Source organism: Salmo salar, chromosome ssa05 (assembly GCF_905237065.1).
Source record: "Salmo salar chromosome ssa05, Ssal_v3.1, whole genome shotgun sequence".
In the NCBI taxonomy this organism is placed as follows: Eukaryota; Metazoa; Chordata; class Actinopteri; order Salmoniformes; family Salmonidae; genus Salmo; species Salmo salar.
In genome coordinates this window covers 28161176-28182525 of record NC_059446.1, presented here as the reverse complement: position 1 = coordinate 28182525, position 21350 = coordinate 28161176, and the positions used below count along the sequence as shown (strand labels likewise).

Sequence of the window (21350 nt, the reverse complement as noted above, 5' to 3'; positions counted from 1 at the left end):
ATGAAGTTGAAAAATTGTGAAGTTTCCCTTTAAGCGAAGAAAGAGGTTGGTTTGTTACAATCTGAATGTACATTTCTCTATGTATCTTCTGGTGCATCTCAGTGGAACTGTTGGTCTCCTTGTCATGGGTAGCCCTTTCCTACAGTCAAATGACTAGTGGCCTCATGGATGGAATTGTATTAATATTTTTTCATAAGTTCATAGTTAATAAACTGGTGTTTCTATGTCAAACGGTTTTGTTATTTTTCAGTCTTCTGTTATGTATATAAAGTGTAATATTGGAATGCAAACAAAAAATGTAATACATTTCAACTCTATATCTGACATGATACAGGTGTCTTATTTTTTTAAAGCCCATAAACATGTGTGTGAGGTGTATACTTTGGTTTCAAAGTAGATTTGTTAAAGACTACCAAGAAGCACTCCAGCTGTGTTCGAATACTCATACTAACCGCACTAACCATACTATTTGTGACGTAAATTGAGTATAGTTAGTATGCCAAAAGTTCCCAGGATGTCATACTACATTCGACAAAATACGAAGTTTACAAGCAGTGGATGCAATTCTTCATAAAATGGTTATGGCTTCATAATGTTTTCAGATTTGAAGAAAATGGCAGAAAATAGAAAGTCCAACAGGAGCGGATACAAATTCATAGCTTTAACTAATTATGACAAATGTAATAAAGTAATGACTTTTCAAGTAAGTTAACTTTCACATTATGTTGGCTGACAATTTGCTAGCTACCCTATCCTTACGAACCACATAGCATATCATTACAGCAGTATGCTGTATGTATGTATGTATGTTGGCTACTAATACATCAAACTTGCCAGTATATTAACTATACGCTATCTAACTAACTACCCAGTGTTTATTGTCTTGATTGTTCCCATCATTCATAGTTTAGCTAACTGGTATAGTCGTTTTGCGTTTCTCAATGGACATTCGGGTACTTTCGTAAATTCGCTTTGGCTACTTACTCCAATTTCAGAGCACTCTCCTTTGAGTGCACGAGAGTGCAGAATAACTTCCCAGCAGCACAGTTACAGTCACAAACACTCTGGATGACATAAAAACAGCCTAACCAGCTCTGCTAGGGCGAGTAAAATGGTTAGAATGATGTGTTCTCTCATTTGTGTCTGAAAGTAGCTAGCAAGCTAGCCAACGTTAGCCAGTTAGCTTGGGTGCTTGACTGCCATTGTAAGGTCAGAACGCTCGAATCAACCCTAGTCATCGGCCAGAGCGTCCAGTGTACACTCTGAACGACCCGAGAGCAAAACGCTCTGAGTTTACAAATGGACAATCTGACAACGCTCTGAATTTATGAATGCCCAGAGTGTACTCTGGCACTCCAGATTGAATTAAGAACACACCCAAAGTCATAAAATGTCTAGCTAGTAATTTTTTATGCTAACAAGCTAGCAAGAGGTTGCATAGCAACATCATCAACTTCCGGTAGACAGGCACAGTGCTAGAACGCTCAACTGAAAGGATACCGTTCGTTTAGAGTATAACGTAAACTCACTCACTTTTGTACATCGCCTTGGTCCGTACAATTGACCTTATTTTAGCGCCCAAAAAATGTAATACTTCTAGATCAACTCTAATGTCAATACCATTGTAAAGCACAATTTCTCCCCTTTCCAACAAAATTCATGCCGAGACCTCCACGCTGCCCATTTCTGCATGATTCAAAAAGGCAATGAGCTCCGTCGGGTCTTTTTAAATATGGCGGGTGGGGAAGCGAAACTAATGCGTGGTGTGAGAAGGAGAGATGTCGTGTGGGAAAACAGCTTTTTTTCACTCGATCTGTCCAACTTATCACCTTATCGCCTCTAAAATGTAAATAAATCACTATAAAGAGTTTATATAATGTGTCATTACATACCTATTTGAAGGTTTGTGTCGAATTTGAATCGGGTTTTTCGGGCGGTGCTAAAGTGATCTTCAGAAGTAAACAGCGGCTTTGAGAGTCATGATCGCTTGCAGTGATGATGCAAAAAATGACTAGGTATCCCCCCTTACCCCCGTCACTGTCCATTTGTTGTTTTTAAATGATGAGAGAAGTGCTACACCTGGTGGAGAGAGATTATAAGACAGAAATTGTTGCTTTATGAGTGCTGTACGTTACGGCATGACACGTCACGATGTAACGGAGGGTCAGTTTTTTCAACTTTTCTCCAATACTATAGAGCCATTACCATGTCGATCAACGCTTGAATAGAAACGTAGTTCACACCCCAGATTTTGAAGTCAACACAGCCACTACAGTCCCATTAGTTTTCTTTGCAGCCTCGTTTGAATGTTGCGGTTGTGCACATTTGTACGGAATGGGGTGAGTTTGCGTTACTAAAATTAACTAATAGTATATAGTATGTAATGTATACTCATTAAGTATGTAGTATACAGTATGTTAGTATGGAAATTCAAACACAGCTTAAGAGTGACCCTGATTTAGCCCACTGCATTAAAAGTAGGTGAGTCTGTTCTATTTCTCAAAGAAACCAAATGGACAATGTACATTGCATGAAGAAATCAAGTATATCTCTCACAAATACAATCTTACCTCTGGACATAATCCCTTCAACTAATGCACTATCACTAATTACTAATCATTCATAGTTCATCAACAATAAAAGATGGTTAGAGGGCCTCTGCTAGGACTTTGCCTCATCAGTTCAGTTAATCAGTTTAGAGCACCAGCAAACGGTTGAGGTGAAAGGAAATATGACCTGGAGATGGATCATTCGCAACATTTGATATGATCCAAAGCGGTTTGGCATAATGGAAATGGAAGAGCACAGCTTTCCAGAGGCTTGCCAGCCTGAAATCAAATTGATGTAACTTACAAGAAGGCACTTCGGACTAAATAGATTATTTTTTTTCAGTTGAAGATGCCCTGCACAGGAAGCTACTTTGTCATAAGAGTCTTTGTCTAGCATTTCCCCGTGAGAAAAAACATCAGTGTTATTTATTTCCAAACCATAAAGGGGTTTCAAAATGTCTATACCATTCCAGGAAAGTATATTACGTTCTACTTCAAATTGACACAGGTGGATGAATCCATTCCAGCCTGATGTTTCCTTGGCTCAGAGTACTCTTACACATCCTAGAAAAATTTGGGCCTTGTCGTTTTTCTTTAGCAGCATGCAGTAAGAAGCTATCATGATAGGACCAAATCAATTGGGTTATGCAGCATTTGTTCTTCCAAGCCGAGGAAGACACAGTAATTGAATACTAACATCGCTGTAACCTTGACTGCCTTGCTGGTATTGACAAAACAATATGTACACACCTATCATCACCCAGGTGGAGAAATTACTATCTGCAGCACACTGTACTATAAAGCAAGTGCCTCGCTGTGACAGAGAAACAGGCGTCATGGTAACCTCAGGGGGCAGATGGGAAGGCCTTAGCTACGCGTATAACTATGCTTGTCCAGTAAACTACTAGGTTGTTCAATACAAACAAGAGCACCAGATAACATATATTAGGCATTCAGCATGCTGGTTTTGGTTCAGTTAACTGGCAAAGAGATGCCTACAGAAATCATATCACGTATTTTCTCTGTTCAACTCATGGTGATAACTAATGCAATGGGACAAAAAAGGGTCAGGGGTTTTATAATTTGCGTAAATTTAACCTGCCTCCTACTACCCATTGTCCTATAACTTTAGTATGGCTTACAGTATAGAACAACCACAATGATTGACCACATTAGCTAATGTTATGATTCATTAGAATAAATTAATCATACTACAGCCCCCATTAAAGCGGCAATAACTCAGTGTTTCCCTGTCCCTGTTTCGATAAAAAGCTGAGGGATGGTGCTGGAGAAATGTAACCGCTCTCAAATTCATAGACAGACCTATGGATGCAAGGACTAACCATCATGATATTACAATTATAGAATTTAACCATGTTTTGAGGCTTTACAAAGTACATTTACTTTGTTTGCAAACATTGGAGTAAAACAAGCTAATATTTGGGGTTCTGATGGGGTACGACAGTTGAACTAAGTTCATGAGGCATTTAATGGGTACATATCAATAATTTACACAGTATCAGTCAAAAGTTTGGACACACCTACTCATTCCAGGGTTTTTCTTTATTTTTACTATTTTCTACATTACAGAAAAAAAGTGAAGACATCAAAACTATGAAATAACACATATGGAATCATGTAGTAACCAAAAAAAGTGTTAAACAAATCAAAATAAATGTAATATTCTTAAAAGTAGCCACCCTTTGCCTTGATGACAGCATTGCACAGATTTGGCATTCTCTCAACCAGCTTCACCTGGAATGCTTTTCCAACAGTCTTGAAGGAGTTCTCACATATGCTGAGCACTTGTTGGTTTCTTTTCCTTCACTTTGCAGTCCAACTCATCCCAAACCATCTCAATTGGGTTGAGGGCGGGTGATTGTGGAGGCCAGGTCATCTGATGCAGCACTCCATCACCCTCCTTATTGGTCAAATAGCCCTTACACATCCTGAAGCTGTGTTGGGTCATTGTCCTGTTGAAAAACACAATGATAGTCCCAATAAGCGCAAACCAGATGGGACATCGTATATTGTGGTAGCCATGCTGGTTAAGTGTACCTTGAATTTTAAATAAATCACCAACAGTGTCACCAGCAAAGCACCCCCACACCATCACACCTCTTCCTCCACGCTTCATGGTGGGAACCACACATTAGGAGATCATCCATTCACCTACTCTGCGTCTCACGAAGACATGGTGGTTGGAACCAAAAATCTCAAATTCTGACTAATCAAACCAAAGGACAGATTTCCACCGGTCTAATGTCCAATGCTCATGTTTCTTGGCCCAAGCAAGTCTCTTCTTCTTATTGGTGTCCTTTAGTAGTGGTTTCTTTGCAGAAATTCAACAACAATAAAGGTGAAATATATATATATATATTTAAATGAAGGCCTGATTCACGCAGTCTCCTCTGAACAGTTGACCGTGAGATGTGTCTGTTACTTGAACTCTGTGAAGCATTTATTTGGGCTGCAATCTGAGGTGCAGTTAACTCTAATGAACTTATCCTCTGCAGCAGAGGTAACTCTGTGTCTTCCTTTCCTGTGGTGGTCCTCATGAGAGCCAGTTTCACCATAGCGCTTGATGGTTTTTGCGACTGCACTTGAAGAAACTTTCAAAGTTCTTGAAATATTCTGCATTGACTGACCTTCATGTCTCAAAATAATGATGGACTGTCATTTCTCTTTGCTTATTTGAGCTGTTCTTGCCATAATATGGACTTGGTCTTTTACCAAATAGGGCTATCTTGTCTATACTACCCATGCCTTGTCACAACACAACTGATTGGCCGAAACGCATTAAGAGGGAATACAATTCCACAAATTAACTTTGAACAAGGCACACCTGTTCATTGAAATGCATTCCAGTTGACTACCTCATGAAGCTGGTTGAGAGAATGCCAAATCTGTGCAAAGCTGTCATCAAGGCAAAGGGTGGCTACTTTGAAAAATCTCAAATATATTTGTATTTATTTATTTATACACTTTTTTGGTTACTACATGATTCCATATGTGTTATTTCATAGTTTGATGTCTTCACTATTATTCTACAATGTGGAAAATAGTAAAAGAATAAAGAAAAACCCTGGAATGAGTAGATGTTTCCAAACTTTTTACAGGTACTGTAAGTCCAAGAATGGATGTAGCAACTGCAGATTGACCCTTTACAAATGTGGTCTTCAAAGCATTTGCATTCTAATTTGGCCCTGTTCCTTCTTACTTTCATAACGAACAGTTCTTGTAACTTATTGAAAAGCTGTATCCAATTACTAATGTGTTTCTCCAAGAGGCAATGTATGGGCCCCATTAAGTATTTTTTATTAGACTCCCATTTCACAAGTCTCTCTCTATATAGATATTCTCAATGCAGTGTACAATGGAGTGTACAGTCATTAGGGTTAATTTAGAGCTGTTTGTCTGTGTTGTCAAAAGGTAATAGACTGACTATCATTTCCTGAAATGCCTAATGTACTGGTCACGTCTGTGCATTTATTTTTGTCATGTTCCAATATTGAGTGCGCAAAGCAGACGTGCATAACTATTCAAAACAGCTGATGTTATATGATATCAGCTGTCACCTGCTTCCTTATTTTTTAAACCTCCATGTTATATTTCAGTATCCCTGCTTTGTATTCAATTTGTTGATATTTTAAGGGATTCAACAACCTCAGTCCATAACAGGGAGTGAAATACCCTGACTCTCAAGCAAAAATACCCAACTTAAAACAATTTCCAAATTAATTGACTTGACACAAAACTAGCAAAATCAGGAAGAGTTTGAGCCGCCCTTTGAATTAAATCTAATTACTTCTTTCAATGTGAGAAATGAAGGTTTCCTAACCGAATAGATATTCGTCAGAAATTATTACACTCAAGCTTTTGTTCCAATCCATGCTGAGAACACTCCAGCTCTTCGATATAAAGTGCTCAATTAGTTGCCAATATAACCCTGTTATTACCTCCTCTGTTCTGTTCCGGACTGTTCTCTACCACTATGGATACATTCACATCTTATAAGTGTGTGGAGGGCTTTCAATCAACCACTCAGGCTCCACTTTTTAACACTCGCCTCTATAGAAATACAGATATTTTCAATTAGCGTTATATAAAGGTGCTACTGAACCCCATTTATGTGTGAATTGCTATTGGCCTCGAGAGGAAAGTCGCCCAGGTCATTATCCTTTAAATGTGGTGCACTCCCAGATTAGTTTTAAAAATTAACCAAATGTGTAAAATTGGTTTATAATATATTTATACCAGATATACTATAAGTACTGTTCTCAATAAGGTGCAGTTAGGCTGTCTCATACGTCCTGTGGAATCCAGTTAAACTCTCTGTCACACATATTCAATAAAGAGCATTTGAAACGGCTATTATGACACAGCTTCAACGTTTGTGGTTCCACACGCTACTGTTATAAATGGTCTGTCGGCCCTCATCAGATTCACCTGTCAGGGGAGTCTGCTCGTAAAATGAAATTATGTCTGAAGTCTAAAATCGTGCAACGATAGAATGTCAGGATGGGTGCCTTACTCCTGAAATAATAGAGAGTAGGTCTCTGTCTTCCATGGGAAATTCTTCCAGATATTTATTTTTTTAAACCTATGAAAAGAATTTGCGTACTGTACATGGACTGCATTAGTAAATACTTAATTAGATTGTGGTGTTTTTACATGATTATCAATAAAAAACAACAACAGATCATCCATCTCTCATTTTGTGCCCGTGATGCACAAATCCCCCAGGTACTCAAAACAACACTTTCATGTCTTAAAGCGAATCAAACAAAATTACTTGGTTATGTGCAGCAGCCCGGGCGCAGTGGGGAAGCATCTCAAAATGGCGCCACTCTGATCTCTGCATGCACCATGGCCCAGAAACACCAGGGGGCTGCCCCCTGAAATACCGTCACACAGATGTGTGCTGCTGCACTAGGTTAGCACCTGCTACCAGTTCCCCTGCTGAGAGGGCAGGTGGTTCCATAGGATAGCGGGAGGGGGGGCGAAGAAAAAGAGTGAAATAGAAATAGGGACAGCGAAAAAAGAAGAAGGGAGAAATAGTCTGAAAGAGAGAGAAAAAATAGAGAGAGAGGAAAGGAGAGATACTGATAGGAAGAGAGTAAAATAGCGAGAGGGACAGTGAGAGAGAAAGGGAGAGAGAGAGAGATGGACTTAGGTGCCTGCCACATCGGTAGGCTGTCTTGGTCACGGATTAAAGAGCCGTATTATTCCACCATTTCACCTTGAAATGCTAATGCTAACAATACGATGGCTAATAGGCAGATTACATAGTCAAAGGGTGTTTGTGCTCATTGTTTCTGATGTGCAGAGGGGCTTAGCCCAGGTCCAAATCCACCCACTGTATGTTTTGTCTTTTGTCCTCCTCAAGTGTTTCAAATGTCAAACTGATGACGAGGACGTGAGTTGAGCAATGGAACCCGGCTCTTGCTTTTACTTTTGTACGATGGCCATTTCAAAGAGACGTACACGCTCATGCACGCATGCACACACACACATCAATAGAGCTGCCAGGATTAGCATAGTAATGTGCTTCATTTCGTCACACTCCTTCTAATTGATTACAGACGATCATCCTGTGTGTATAGCCGCAGACGTTTATCACGCCACTGTGTTTGGTAATCATTTCCAAAAGCATTTCATTTTACCCACCACTGTTAGCAGGCAGTCTGTTAGCCAAGTTAATATTCAGAACACAATACTGCTAGTTTTTCAACATTTTGCCATTTTATTCAACAGAAAATGTGTGCCAAAAGGCAGCTTTGTGTTACAGTGGGTTTTAGTAACCTAACGCATCATTTTCACAGTAAAATTCCCCTTTAAAAAAATTCAGGATTAAGGGCAGAGAAAACCCTTGGTTTACTAAGAAACGTACTAAAATCATAAGGGAACAAAATGCTATGTGGGCTAAAGCAAGACGGACTGGTTCGGCAGATGATTGGATGGCTTTAAACGTCTTCGAAATATGGGTGTGGCTATGATCCGTAAATTGAAAGCAGACCACTACCTGAAATCTAATTCAGGTAATTTAAATAACCCATCCAAATTTTGGCAAGTAGTCATACGTTTGGAGTGCAACAAAGATACACCGCTGTTGGTAGACACACAGATTATAACTGAGAGAACCTCCGTTCTGAAAGCCTTGAATCAGCATTTTTTAGATGCAGGCAGTTTATTTGAAAAGGTATAATTGAGCCCCTATGAATTTACCTGACACCCCTGTGAACTCCTTCACCAGGTTCTCCTTTTCATCCTTCTCTGTTTCAGAAGTGTGTAAAGCCTTGAAAGAAATTGATGGAAAAAAATCGCCTGGCCCTGATGAACTAGACCCCCGCTTCTTACACCTAGCTGCAGACATCATTGCTCCCCCTTAACATGTATTTTTAACCTCACGCTTGATGTTAAGGAAATCCCCAAGTTATGGAAATCTGCTTTTGTACTGCCTCTCCTGAAAGGTGGAGATCCTTCAATACTTGACAACTATCGACCCATATCAAAATTGTTTGTACTGTCAAAGGTACTGGAGTCCTTAGTTAGTAGGCAGCTAAAGGCCTACTTCCAAGAAAACAACATCTTAAATGGAACGCAATCAGGTTTTAGGTCTAGTCACAGCACTGTTTCAGCAACATTGAAGGTTTTAAATGACATCCACTGTGCTCTTGACAAGAAGTTACATTGTGTGTCTGTCTTTATTGATTTGTCGAAGGCATTTGACACCGTGGACCATGCTGTGTTAATGCAAAGGTTAAAATGTTGTGGAATTACTGGTCATGCTCTAGATTGGTTTATAAATTACCTATCAAATCGTACACAATGTGTAATGGTGGATGGTTGTAAATCTGAGTCCATAGAGGTGTGCTCAGGTGTTCCACAAGGTTCTATTTCGGACCCACTGTTGTTCATTTTGTATATCAACAACATTGGGAATCTTATTGAAACAGCGGATGTTAATTTTTATGCAGATGATACTGTTCTTTATTCAAGTGGTAGTAGTTTATCTTTAGCTTTTAAGAGCATTTAACATCATACAACAGAATCTGTATGATTTAAAGCTGGTTCTAAATTCGGGTAAAACAACATGCATAGTATTTTCAAATGCCAGGCATGTTACTAATCATGTCATTGCTACGTTGGCTGGACATACTATAGAGCAAGTTAAAGTGTACAGATATTTGGGTGTGTGGGTTGATGATAAGCTGAGCTTCACTGTGCATGTAGCGAACTTGATAGGAAGCTCGAGCTGAGAATAGGTTTTTATTACCGGCATAAGGCCTGTTTTTCTTTGGAGGCCAGGAGGAGCTGGTACGATGTACATTACTGGCGGTTTTAGATTTTAGTGATGTTATATATATGCAGGCCTCAACCACTACCCTGAGAGCATTGTGATCTCCACAGCACTGTTGGCTGGTTGTCATTGACCTTGCGTAGGCTTAAATACTGGTATACACTGATTTATAAGGCCTTATTGTGCCATTTTATCTCTGTTCTTTTTTAATCAGGTCGGTAAATAAATATCAATTCCTATTCTCATTTGCTTCTAACAGTACCAAAAATTAGAACAGGTCATGGTAGAAATAGTATTAGTTACTCAGCTCCGTGGTCCTGGAATTCTCTCCTGAACATTTTAAAATTTGATGATCTAGTTTCATTGGTTCAGTTTTAACACTTGATCGATGTATATATCATAGAAGAGTGTAATTGCCTTTAGGACAGCTGTTTTTTAGTCAAGACTTTCGTGTTTTTTAACGTAATATGTAATTGTTGTACTGTATGTGTGTTTATAGTTTTGTTTAATGTTGTATTAGTGTATGTAAGTTGTTTTGTCTGAAACGTTGTTCCCCCTGCTGCTATTGGACCAGGTCTCTCTTGGAAAAGAGATGTAATCTCAATGAGAAAAAAACTGTAATAAATAAAGGTTCAATAAAAAATACAAAAAAAATAAAAAAAAGGCTTAATATTCTGTAGATGAGTAGTGGGACTTGATATTCAATCATTCAGATTGTGAACTAACCTTTTGATTGTGAACTAACCTTTTGGCCATTTTATTCAATATCAACTATGTGTGAAATGGAATGATTTGGTGCATTCTCTCTCTTAAATAGGGCCCAGTATTCACTGTATGCTCAAATCAATATCACTGCACAAATCCTTACTGAACTACCTCAGAAATAGGTATACCGCCAACCATTTTCTCTGACCAAACAGTGAGATGAATCCATCAATCACCAACCTGGGAGAAAAGAAAAACAGGCATATTACAGATCACTAAGCTCATAATACACTTGACCTCCAACTTTTCACACAAGCTGCTGAATACACCATACACCCTGCCAGATCCGTGAACACCCCTGTTCAGATAGCACACTCTTCATTCTCAGTGACATGCTGTACTCTTTCACAGAGAGAGACTGATACTATCCATGACTGTGCTTGTCAATTGGGGCTTAGAAATGCCAGACAATCCATATTAGACATTTGTCCGATTAGAAAACCATTGATCAGATGCATTAACCAAACAACATGGCTGTGGCAAGGCTGTGGCAATTTAAGGGTTGGCATGGAAAGTGACAGTTAACTAGCTTAATAAATTATTTAGCAGATGCTTTAATCAAAAGGAACTTACAGAACTGTCAATGTGACAGTGACACGTTGTAATGTGGAGGTAAGGAGGAAGAAGTAGAATGATGGCTTTATAAACTCATGGCTTTATTTATGTATCAAACCCCAAATGGCACCAATGGGCTAGTGGGACAGCAGAAAGATTCTTACCAACAGTTAGTGGAGGGCCAATTCCATAGCCTGGCACACACTTCATGCCCGCAGGTGCCGGATCAACCACCCCAACAAAACACATGAATGCGAGCCCTGATGCAACAAACCAAGAACCAACCTCACAGGTACAACGGTTAGCAAGATAATGCAACATAAAGAACAGAAACTGCAATTACTCACAATTCCCCAGTACACTTGCTACAATATTGAGGGAATTGAACCCTCAACACTGGTGTTCTCAGCATCATGCTCCAACCCACTGAGCCAGTTGAACCCTTGTTATTTGTACTGTTAGCAGTATTGACAACAAGGGGCTGTAAAAGTTTAATTACACAGAGAACACTTCAAATGGTAAGTCTGTCACATTTTACTAGGTCCAACCTGTACACATTTAGCCATTAATCCGTAAGTGATGGCAAAAGAGGCATCAAGGCTTAATTTATCTACTTCAGAGGTTTCCACGCGGGTTTAAAAAGTTAAGTGGCAAAGCCAGAGTAGTGCTTGTGATTAAACCTCCTTAATTACCCCAGGTATAATGGCCTATTAGTCGGTCCCTATAGTTAAAGAGCAAGTGGGAGATGATTGTTTTTATGAGGTACTTTTAGCTTCACCTTTTACAATGTCAGGGTTAGTACTGAGGCCTATCGTAATGAATATACAATTCACATTGGAGAATAATGATATGTCCATGGTTTCTCTTGCAAAAATATGTTGTTTCAATGATTATCCTGAATAAATAAAGGTTTAATGAGATTATCCTGAATAAATATAGTTTTAATAGGAATATACAGTACAACCAAATAAATATATATTTGTTTCTGTATTCATCATTTTCTAATATGAATTTGTATTTTTCTGGTTTGTTTCCCTAGACACTTCCTCTTTAAGACGGGCACAGGAACAACCCCTTTCTTCGGCACGGCATCCCCAGGTTACACCATGGCAACTGGGGCGGTGTACTCCACCCCGGCACGTCCCCTACCCAGAAACACCCTCTCCAGAGGGGCTTTCAAGTTCAAGAAGTCACCCAAGCACTGCTCCTGGAGGTGCACCGCCCTGAGCGCAGTGGGCATGGCTGTCCTGCTTTCAATCATGCTCTGCTACTGTATAGGTAACTATGGCCCATCGTTGTGACTATGCCCCTCCCTGTAACTATCGCCCCTCCTTGTGACAATGACCTCTCCTTGTGACTATGGCCCTTCAATGTGACTATGGCTACACCTTATGACTATGGCAGCACTTTGTGACTATGGCCGATCATTTTAACTATGCCCTCCCTTATGACTATGGCCACACCTTGTGACTGTGGCCCCTCCTTGTCACTATGCCCCCTCCTTGTGACTATGACCTCTCCTTGTGACTATGGCCCTTCAATGTGACTATGGCCCCCTTGTAACTATGGCCCCTCCTTGTGACTATGGCCCCTCCTTCTAACTATGGCATCTCCTTGTGACTGTGGCCCCTCCTTGTGATTATGGCCTCTCTTTCTAACTTTGGCCCCTCCTTGTGACTATGGCCACACCTTATGACTATGGCAGCCCTTTGTGACTATGGCAGATCATTTTAACTATGCCCTTCCTTGTGACTATGGCCACTCCTTGTGACTATGGCCCCTCCTTATGACTATGGCCCAGCCATGTGATTATGTCCCCTCCTTCTAACTGTGGCCCCTCCTTGTGACTATGGCCCTTCCTCGTGACTATGGCCCCTCCTCGTGACTATGGCCCCTCCTTGTGACTATGGCCCATCCATGTGATCATGGCCTCTCCTTCCAACTGTGGCCGCTCCTTGTAGTATGGCCCCTCCTTGTGACTATGGCCCCTCCTTGTGACTATGGCCCCTCCTTGTAGTATGGCCCCTCCTTGTGACTATGGGCCCTCCTTGTGACTATGGGCCCTCCTTGTTTACATTGTTGTAATAGTGCGTAGTTCACGATGACCCTCCCTCATTGCTCTGCTTATGCTCTATATACTGTGGTATAAACAGACGACTAAGCAAGCCTTGAGCATTGTGGTGTTGTAGAGGAGCTTTAGCACTCCTCTTAACACCCACTCTCCAAAGATTCATTTGTGGATAGAAAAGAGCATAAGAACTAGCTGGACAACTACTGTACTACAACTAGGCCTTTCAAATATATTATCCTTGCAAATAATAATGGCTTGCCATTCAACTTAAGTGGTGAACCAGCCTTCAGTTCTCAGTAGAGACTTCACGACAGCACCCAACACACTAAAGTTACAAAACTGGATATCTGTTGCTCTTCCCAGTCAATTAAACTAAACTATCTAATAGACAAATTGACTGGACTTTATGGCTTTGAGTCAGCTGAATCAGTGTTGACTGACCTGATGGCTTTATAAACTGTGCTAAATGTGTATTGCTCTTTCGGCATGATCTTGCTGAGCAGATAGCAGACCTTAGAATATTATTCCATCTGTCGTTGTCATATGTCAGTCAGATACAGAGACAATTCATCCTACAGATCCCCAATGACACAGTTTGAAACTGTTTCAGATTATCGCAGTTCCAATGGCAAGGGCTCTGCATCATCCTGCTAACCTGATGGGAGGCCCACAGAGCAGCATCATTGACATGACTCAGCCCCACAGAGTGACATCACTGACATGACCCAGCCCCACAGAGTGACATCACTGACATGATCCAGCCCCACAGAGTGACATCACTGACATGATCCAGCCCCACAGAGTGACATCACTGACATGATCCAGCCCCACAGAGTGACATCACTGACATGACCCAGCCCCACAGAGTGACATCACTGACATGATCCAGCCCCACAGAGTGACATCACTGACATGACCCAGCCCCACAGAGTGACATCACTGACATGATCCAGCCCCACAGAGTGACATCATTGACATGACCCAGCCCCACAGAGTGACATCACAGACATGACCCATCCCCACAGAGTGACATCACTGACATGATCCAGCCCCACAGAGCAGAATCACTGACATGACCCAGCCCCACAGAGTGACATCACTGACATGATCCAGCCCCACAGAGCAGCATCACTGACATGACCCAGCCCCACAGAGTGACATCACTGACATGATCCAGCCCCACAGAGCAGCATCACTGACATGACCCAGCCCCACAGAGCAGCATCATTGACATGACCCAGCTCCACAGAGTGACATCACTGACATGACCCAACCCCACAGAGTGACATCACTGACATGACCGAGCCCCACAGAGTGACATCACTGACATGACCCAACCCCACAGAGTGACATCACTGACATCACCCAGCCCCACAAAGTGATGTCACTGACATGACCCAGCCCCACAGGAGCCCTGAAAGACAGACACAGTTGTAATCCCCCTCGACACCCTACAATGACATTGTCAGAAGGAACAAAATGCCCAGCACCCTAGTCACATTAGGTTATCACAAGGATATCACTTGTCATGACTGACCTTCTCACAACCGATTTGCAACATTGTGACAACGTCATGTGTTAATGGGGCATAACCCCCAAAAAAGGGAACTATCCTAAGAAGTTGAAAGCCTTCTTCACCAAAGCGTTTTGAGAAGGGGCGATGAGAGAGGATGTGAGGAATCGAGAGCTATAAAGATTTTCTGGTGCAACAAAATCTCTTCCAGGAAGTGCTTTCATCTCGACCAGGAAGCTAGGAACACAGGCTTTAGTTTAACGCATCAACCTCACCCATAGGACAAAATTCCCCTTCAGAAGGGGCTTTGTCTGGTTTTTACACCAATCTTTAGCAGCTTGACCACAGCGATAAAATGGGTGGAGATTTATCTGTCCTTTCTGTCCTCCTGAGTCATACACTCTCTTAATCTTGGGCTTTGTGACTTTCCCCTGAACTGTCGTAGGATTCTCATGGTGCTGAAGGGAGTTGAGGATAACATGCTCGTATAGAGAGAAATATGTCTGTGGAGAAATGATGCAATGGAGAAAAAGTATGGAGAGTGCTCTCTAGCAGAGGGCCGTTACAGTGCCATATTAATATCCATGTATATTATCTCTATCATCTGGACCCGCCATGTTTTTTGATTCATGATATCGTGCTCTGTCATTAGTTGCGTTTGATTTTGCTGTGCATGTTTGGTGGGTTGTCTTGTTTCTGCATTCCACATGTACGGCTTATGAGTGCGCCAATGGCTTTAAGGTGTGTGTGTTTGCGTTTGTGTGTGTGTGGTCTCGTGAGTGCATGAGTGTGTTTCCTGTGTTCTTTTGGTTGTGAGTGTGTGAGTTAAACAGATACAGGCCTTCTTTGCCAGTTGCCTCAGGTTGAGTTTTTCACCTTCCTCTCTTTCATCTGCAGCCAAAACACCTGCCAGGTGCGATGTCTTAAATAGCTTATGTATGCACTAGCACACTCCGCCTCTGCCAACCCACAGATAAGAACACAGTCCGATACATACGTACAAGCACACGTCATTCTGCCTTGGTCTCGCTCTCTGTCTCTGTCTCTCTCTCTCGGTCTCTCTCCCATTCCATATTCTCTATGATTCTGCTTCATCCCTTGTGAGTTAGCTATGTTTTTTAAGCAGTCAATACCCCATACCCTCCCCTGCCCGTTTGAAAAAAGTTCCACCTCAGATCAAAACACTGGGAAATCAGAGTTTTGCCTCCTCAGCACAACTCCCCGGCTGGCGATCTTTGAAGGAGCCTCGCCCTCTCACTGTGTTCTTCCCCAAACAACAAGACATGCAGCTTAATAGCAATCTATTCAGAGACAGGGGTTGGAGGAAGAACATGGCGATTTGGTTGGTTATGCAAGAGAATTAGAGGGTTTGAGGCTTGAAGCCTATTTGACCTTCTTTCTGACGCACACAAATACAAACACTTGGGGTTTCCAGATGCTCTGATTTGGGCTGTCATTATGTTGCTGCACATAGTCCACCTCCTCCTGTCTGTTTGATGACAATGTTTGGATTTGTAAATAGAACGTCCTGCTGCGCTCTTTGATGCAGTGCTGTTTGTGTTGATGAACAGCGCTCCCCAAAGAGACACGAGAGTGTTCCTCCTCTCCTCAGTATTGATTGAGCTTGCTGTCTCTGGCCCCTGTTGGGTTTTACAGTAGAGCACTTAGCCTACATGTGGCACACCCATAGTAAGGTAACCTAGTACAAAATAATTCCTACTCTTTAGTATTTTTCAGGCATGTTTCTTGAAGATATAGGGAAGTATAGGAAGGAAAGAGGGAAGGAAGGAAAGAGGGAGGGAACTGAGTCCTGACCACTTTCATGTGCTGAGTGCGGGGGTGCTAACTGCCAGGCCACCACAGGCCACAAAATGATGTATTGTCTGATCTCTTTTTCCTAGAAATGCTGTCCAGCATGTATTTCGTTTTTTAATGATTTGATTGATTGCCCTAACCCTAGCATATTCCACTGTTTTTGTTCACTTTACAGCAATGCACTTTTTCGGCCTCAACTGGCAACTTCAAGAAACGGAAAACAAACCAGCGGTTGAGAACGGAGGGGGGAATGCTTTGACCACTCAACCAAGCATAGTGACAGTACTCTCAGCTGACTATGGTAAGGACCTTAGCCCTTTACCTACTTCTTTACCTACTTGTTATATCTGTAGATTACATTTGGGGAAGGAACACACCATATTTCTGATTATGTTTCTAGCCTTTAATTGCACTGGATGCTTGTTGTTTGTCCATTTTGCTTTGTGAATGTTATGTGTATGGCTCAGCACAAAAACGGTCCCAGACTGTAGCCTATCCTATACTGTAGGTACCTTCTGAATTGTAATCGACAGAGTCCAAACAGCTTTACCACATTCAGCCTTTACCAGTAGGTGTCTGTCATTTTGTATGCAATGTCTGCCACATGCATGCCACCTTTCTTCACCTTTACAGAAAAAGGCCGCTGATTTAATTTAAAGCTCTTAAGGATTGGACCATTAAAAAAAAATAATCACCTAAAATTACATACCCAAATTGAACTGCCTGTAGCTCAGGATATGCATATTCTTGATATCATTTGAAAGGAAATACTTTGCAATTTGTGGAAATGTGTAACACATAATATAACACATTAGATCTGGTAAAAGATAATACAAACAAAAAAAAACACGCATTTTCAAATAATTTTTTTTCATCATCTTTGAAATGCAAGAGAAAGGCCATAATATAATATTGCAGTTTTGGAACAATTTAGATTTTGGCCACTAGCTGGCAGCAGTGTGTGTGCAAAGTTCCATATTGATCCAGTGATGCATTGCAATACTGCACAGTATTTTGTAATAATGTGTCTTTATTTCAACCAAACAAAAACTCTGGAGGTCCATTGTAAGAAAGATATTTATCCTAAGTGGTTTTTGAAATAAATATCAGACAAAAATGCTTTAAACATGGTATCACTTGGTATACAGTAAGTAGGGCATTTAGCGTTTCATGTGAGAATGACTCATGTTCAAGTGTTTTTTTTAGCTTGCTAACCTTTTAAAAGCATCACTTCCTTGTCCTGTTGTTTTGTTATTGTACCAGGTAATGAATCAGCTAGTACATTTAGATCCTAGACATTTAGCAGTGAATCACAAGTTCCACACAAAAGATAGGGAAATCAATGTTGAAGAACAAGAAGGCCCGCACACTCATTAAGCTCCCAATTCACCGCTTTATTGACTACGTTTCGATCTGAAACTGATCTTCGCCAGGTCAAAAAAATATATAATAATCAATGGTGAAACAATCTGTTCCAGTCTCATAATGGAGCAATCAGCTGAGGTCTATTTGAATGGGAATAAAGACGTTTCTATCATCAACTGTACCAGGAAATAGAAATACCTGGAACTACTGAAGCTGTCTGGTATTTCCATGTTTGACTGACCTAATGAGCAAGACTCATATCTATGAGGGCCCGGGATACACATTGGGCTGTACCTAATGAACAAGACTCATATCTACAGTTTGAGGGCCAGGGATATAGACTGGGAGTCATTTGTCTGCATAATTTTATTTAAATTAAGGTAATATTGAGAAATTGTATTATTTTGTTGAAAATGGAATCAATGCAGATGAAAACTGTATACAACTGTGGTGAGCTTTTATCGACCTCACAAAATGTCCATCTAGCTTTATCTCAGTGCCCTCTCTTTCTCCCCTCCAGGCAGGACTGGTGCGGTCCATCAGGAGAACAACTCCATTGACACAGGGCAAGTGGAAGTGGGCCGAAGGGTAGGTCAGGGAATACCGCCTGGGGTGTTCTGGCGATCTCGGCTGGCTATGGAGCAGCCACGCTTCCTCAAGTTCAACATCTCTGTTCAGAAGAATGCACTGGTTGGGGCCTACGGGAGGAAGGGTCTCCCGCCATCTCACACACAGGTAAATGGTACATTACTTGGGTAGGGTGTATGGCAACTGCTCGGTCTCCAGCCTCGGACCGCAAGGCACTACAGAGTGTAATGCATATGGCCCAGTATATCATTGGGGCCAAGCTTCCTGCCATCCGGGACCTCTATACCAGGCGGTGTCAGAGGAAGGCCCTAAAAAATGTCAAAGACTCCAGCCACCCTAGTCATACACTGTTCTCTCTGCTACCGCACAGCAAGCGGTACCAGAGCGCCAAGTCTAGGTCTAAAAGGCTTTACAGCTTCTACCACCATGCCCTAAGTCTCCTGAACAGCTAATCAAAGGGCTACCCAGACCCCTCTGTTATGCTATCCATAGTCACTTTAACTCTACCTACATGTACATATTACCTCAATTACCTCAACTAACTGGTGCCCCCGCACATTGACTCTTTAAAGGTACCCCCTGTATATAGCCTCGCTATTGTTATTTTACTACTACTGTTTAATTACTTGTTACTTAAATGTTTTATTTTTTACTTATCAAGCAACTTATTTTTCTTAAAACTTCTTAAATCATTGTTGGTTAAGGGCTTGTAAGTAAGCATTTCACTGTAAAATCTAGACCTGTTGTATTGGGCCCATGTGACAAATACATTTTGATTTGATTTGATTTGTAAAAATCTGACTGGATGATTTTTGCCATGCTCATAATATTCCTCTTTTCAGTCTTATTTTTACAAAGTTTTTACAATGGAACGACTGGATTCTAGCACTTTGGGGCAGAAGGTAGCCTAGTGGTTAGAGCATTGGGCCAGTAACCAAAAGGTTTCTGGATTAAATCCCCGAGTTTACAAGGTAAAAATATGTTGCTCTGAACAAGGCAGTTAACCTGACGTTCCCTGGTTCCCTTGTAAATAAGAATTTGTTCTTAACTGACTTGCCTGGTTAAATTAAAAAATTTATAAAGAGGTCATGGCTGGGTAGTTCCACCAGACTGGTGCCTTTCAAGAAGAAAAAAAAACATTGATTTCACTTAATTGTAACATTTTGTCATATAGAGCACGTGTTCAAGTTAATAAACAACATAAGTCCCTAATTAAGTGCCGAATAAAGTAACAGGGTTGACTGTAACAGGTTTGACAATTTCATCTTAAATCACCCAAAAATTGTGACAGGGGGAATGGAAGCTTGTTGTGTGCAACACAGTGTCAATTGAATGCAAGCTTCACCAAACAAATGTTATTGTTAAAACATTTCTAGCCATGTTATGCATGACCCGCTCAGTTTTCCACCACAAAACAACATAAAATGGCCAAAAAGAGTAGAACCACCTGCTTTTACACCATGATTTGACTATTAGATAGATTTTAAATCTGTCTTTTGAAAAAACAAAATGTTTAAGGGAATAGTTTTACCATATTAATATGAGAGGTCAGTTCACGTAACTGGGTTGACCTTAAAATGAGACAGATGTAGATTAATTACTAATCACACACACACAAAAAAAGAATCTTCAGAAATTACTTTAAAAAAAGAACTAGGTCAATGATGGTGAAAACTTTGGTGGTAAGTGGGTTCAAATCTTCCTAGAAGTGACAGGGGGACATGTCAAAATGCAGAATTTTGGCACTTTAGCAAGCCTTAAAAAAGATTGATTGAATTTTCCATGTGGTCTATATTAAAGGGCACTTAATTTCAAAATTCAATATTGGTGCACATTTTTTATCTTAAAATATCAAAGGGACACAAAAGGCACTATTTTTGTGGAATGACCTGGCTATTTTCCACTTCACCCTAGAGAAAAATCTTTCAACCTCACCTTCTTGACATTCTCTGACTTGACTTGAAGAAGAGCCTCTTTCGCGTGCCGGAAATTGGGCCACTATCGAATGAAAAAAAAGTTAAATACAAATGACAACAGGAAAGAAGGGATTACTCTTCCAAGGTAAAAGAAAGAAGGAACCCAACTAAATCAAATACAACAAACAGAGAAGCCTCCTTTTATGTCCAAGGCAATTGCTTCGCAGGCCGCTCAAGACTGTCAATGCCTAGACACAAAGTCAACCGCCACTGCCTTAGAAACGGTCCGTTAATTTGCCAGGGAGATAAATCGATGCGTTTACTTAACTTAGCATGAAAGACCCCAATGAGACCCCAATGAGAGATATTGACCGTTGGTTACATTCACAGCTTGAGGAGAGGAACAACTTTAAAGTGCGTCACCAATTGCTCAAAAGAAAATAATAAAACTACATTTGTTAGTAAGTGTCTTACTCTGCATGATTCATCAATTGTCTTTAGCTAGGTTTTGTGAAGAAATTATCAACACTAGTTTGAATTCCCAGGTATAGCTAATAATTATTTGTGGTTCATCGGCTAGCCTGGCTAGGCTTGGCCTCTTGTTCATTATTATTTGCTCCTATTGTTAGATTGAGATAAGCCTTTGCCAAGCAATCAAGATGTACACACTGGCCTGGGAGTAAAGGAATGGTTGGGTTCTGGACTTTTATTACTTCGCCCCCTGGCCACCAACACATAAAAAACGGCCTACATCCACAGGTCAATATCTCTTCTCTGCTCCTCAGCTCCTCTCAAAAGGGTTTAAACCACTGAGTGTTGACTTCTCTCACCCTTACTTTAATGCTTTATTTCCTATCCATACTGAGTCAGTTGGAGGGATGCTTGGTGTTGTGTCCCCTGTAGGTCCTAT

At 41.0% G+C, this 21350-nt stretch overlaps 1 protein-coding gene across 6 annotated transcripts in view; it reads left to right on the top strand.

The window, feature by feature from the left end:
• The window catches only part of si:dkey-237h12.3 (teneurin-3), a 153530-nt gene that overhangs the window by 69407 nt on the left and 62773 nt on the right, over positions 1-21350 (top strand). For all 6 annotated transcript variants that reach the window (XM_014199206.2, XM_014199203.2, XM_014199201.2 and 3 more), the window contains 3 exons: positions 12212-12450; positions 16747-16872; positions 18457-18671. In XM_014199206.2, the coding sequence (XP_014054681.2) occupies positions 12212-12450; positions 16747-16872; positions 18457-18671 (580 nt within the window). The remainder of the gene's footprint in view (positions 1-12211; positions 12451-16746; positions 16873-18456; positions 18672-21350) is intronic.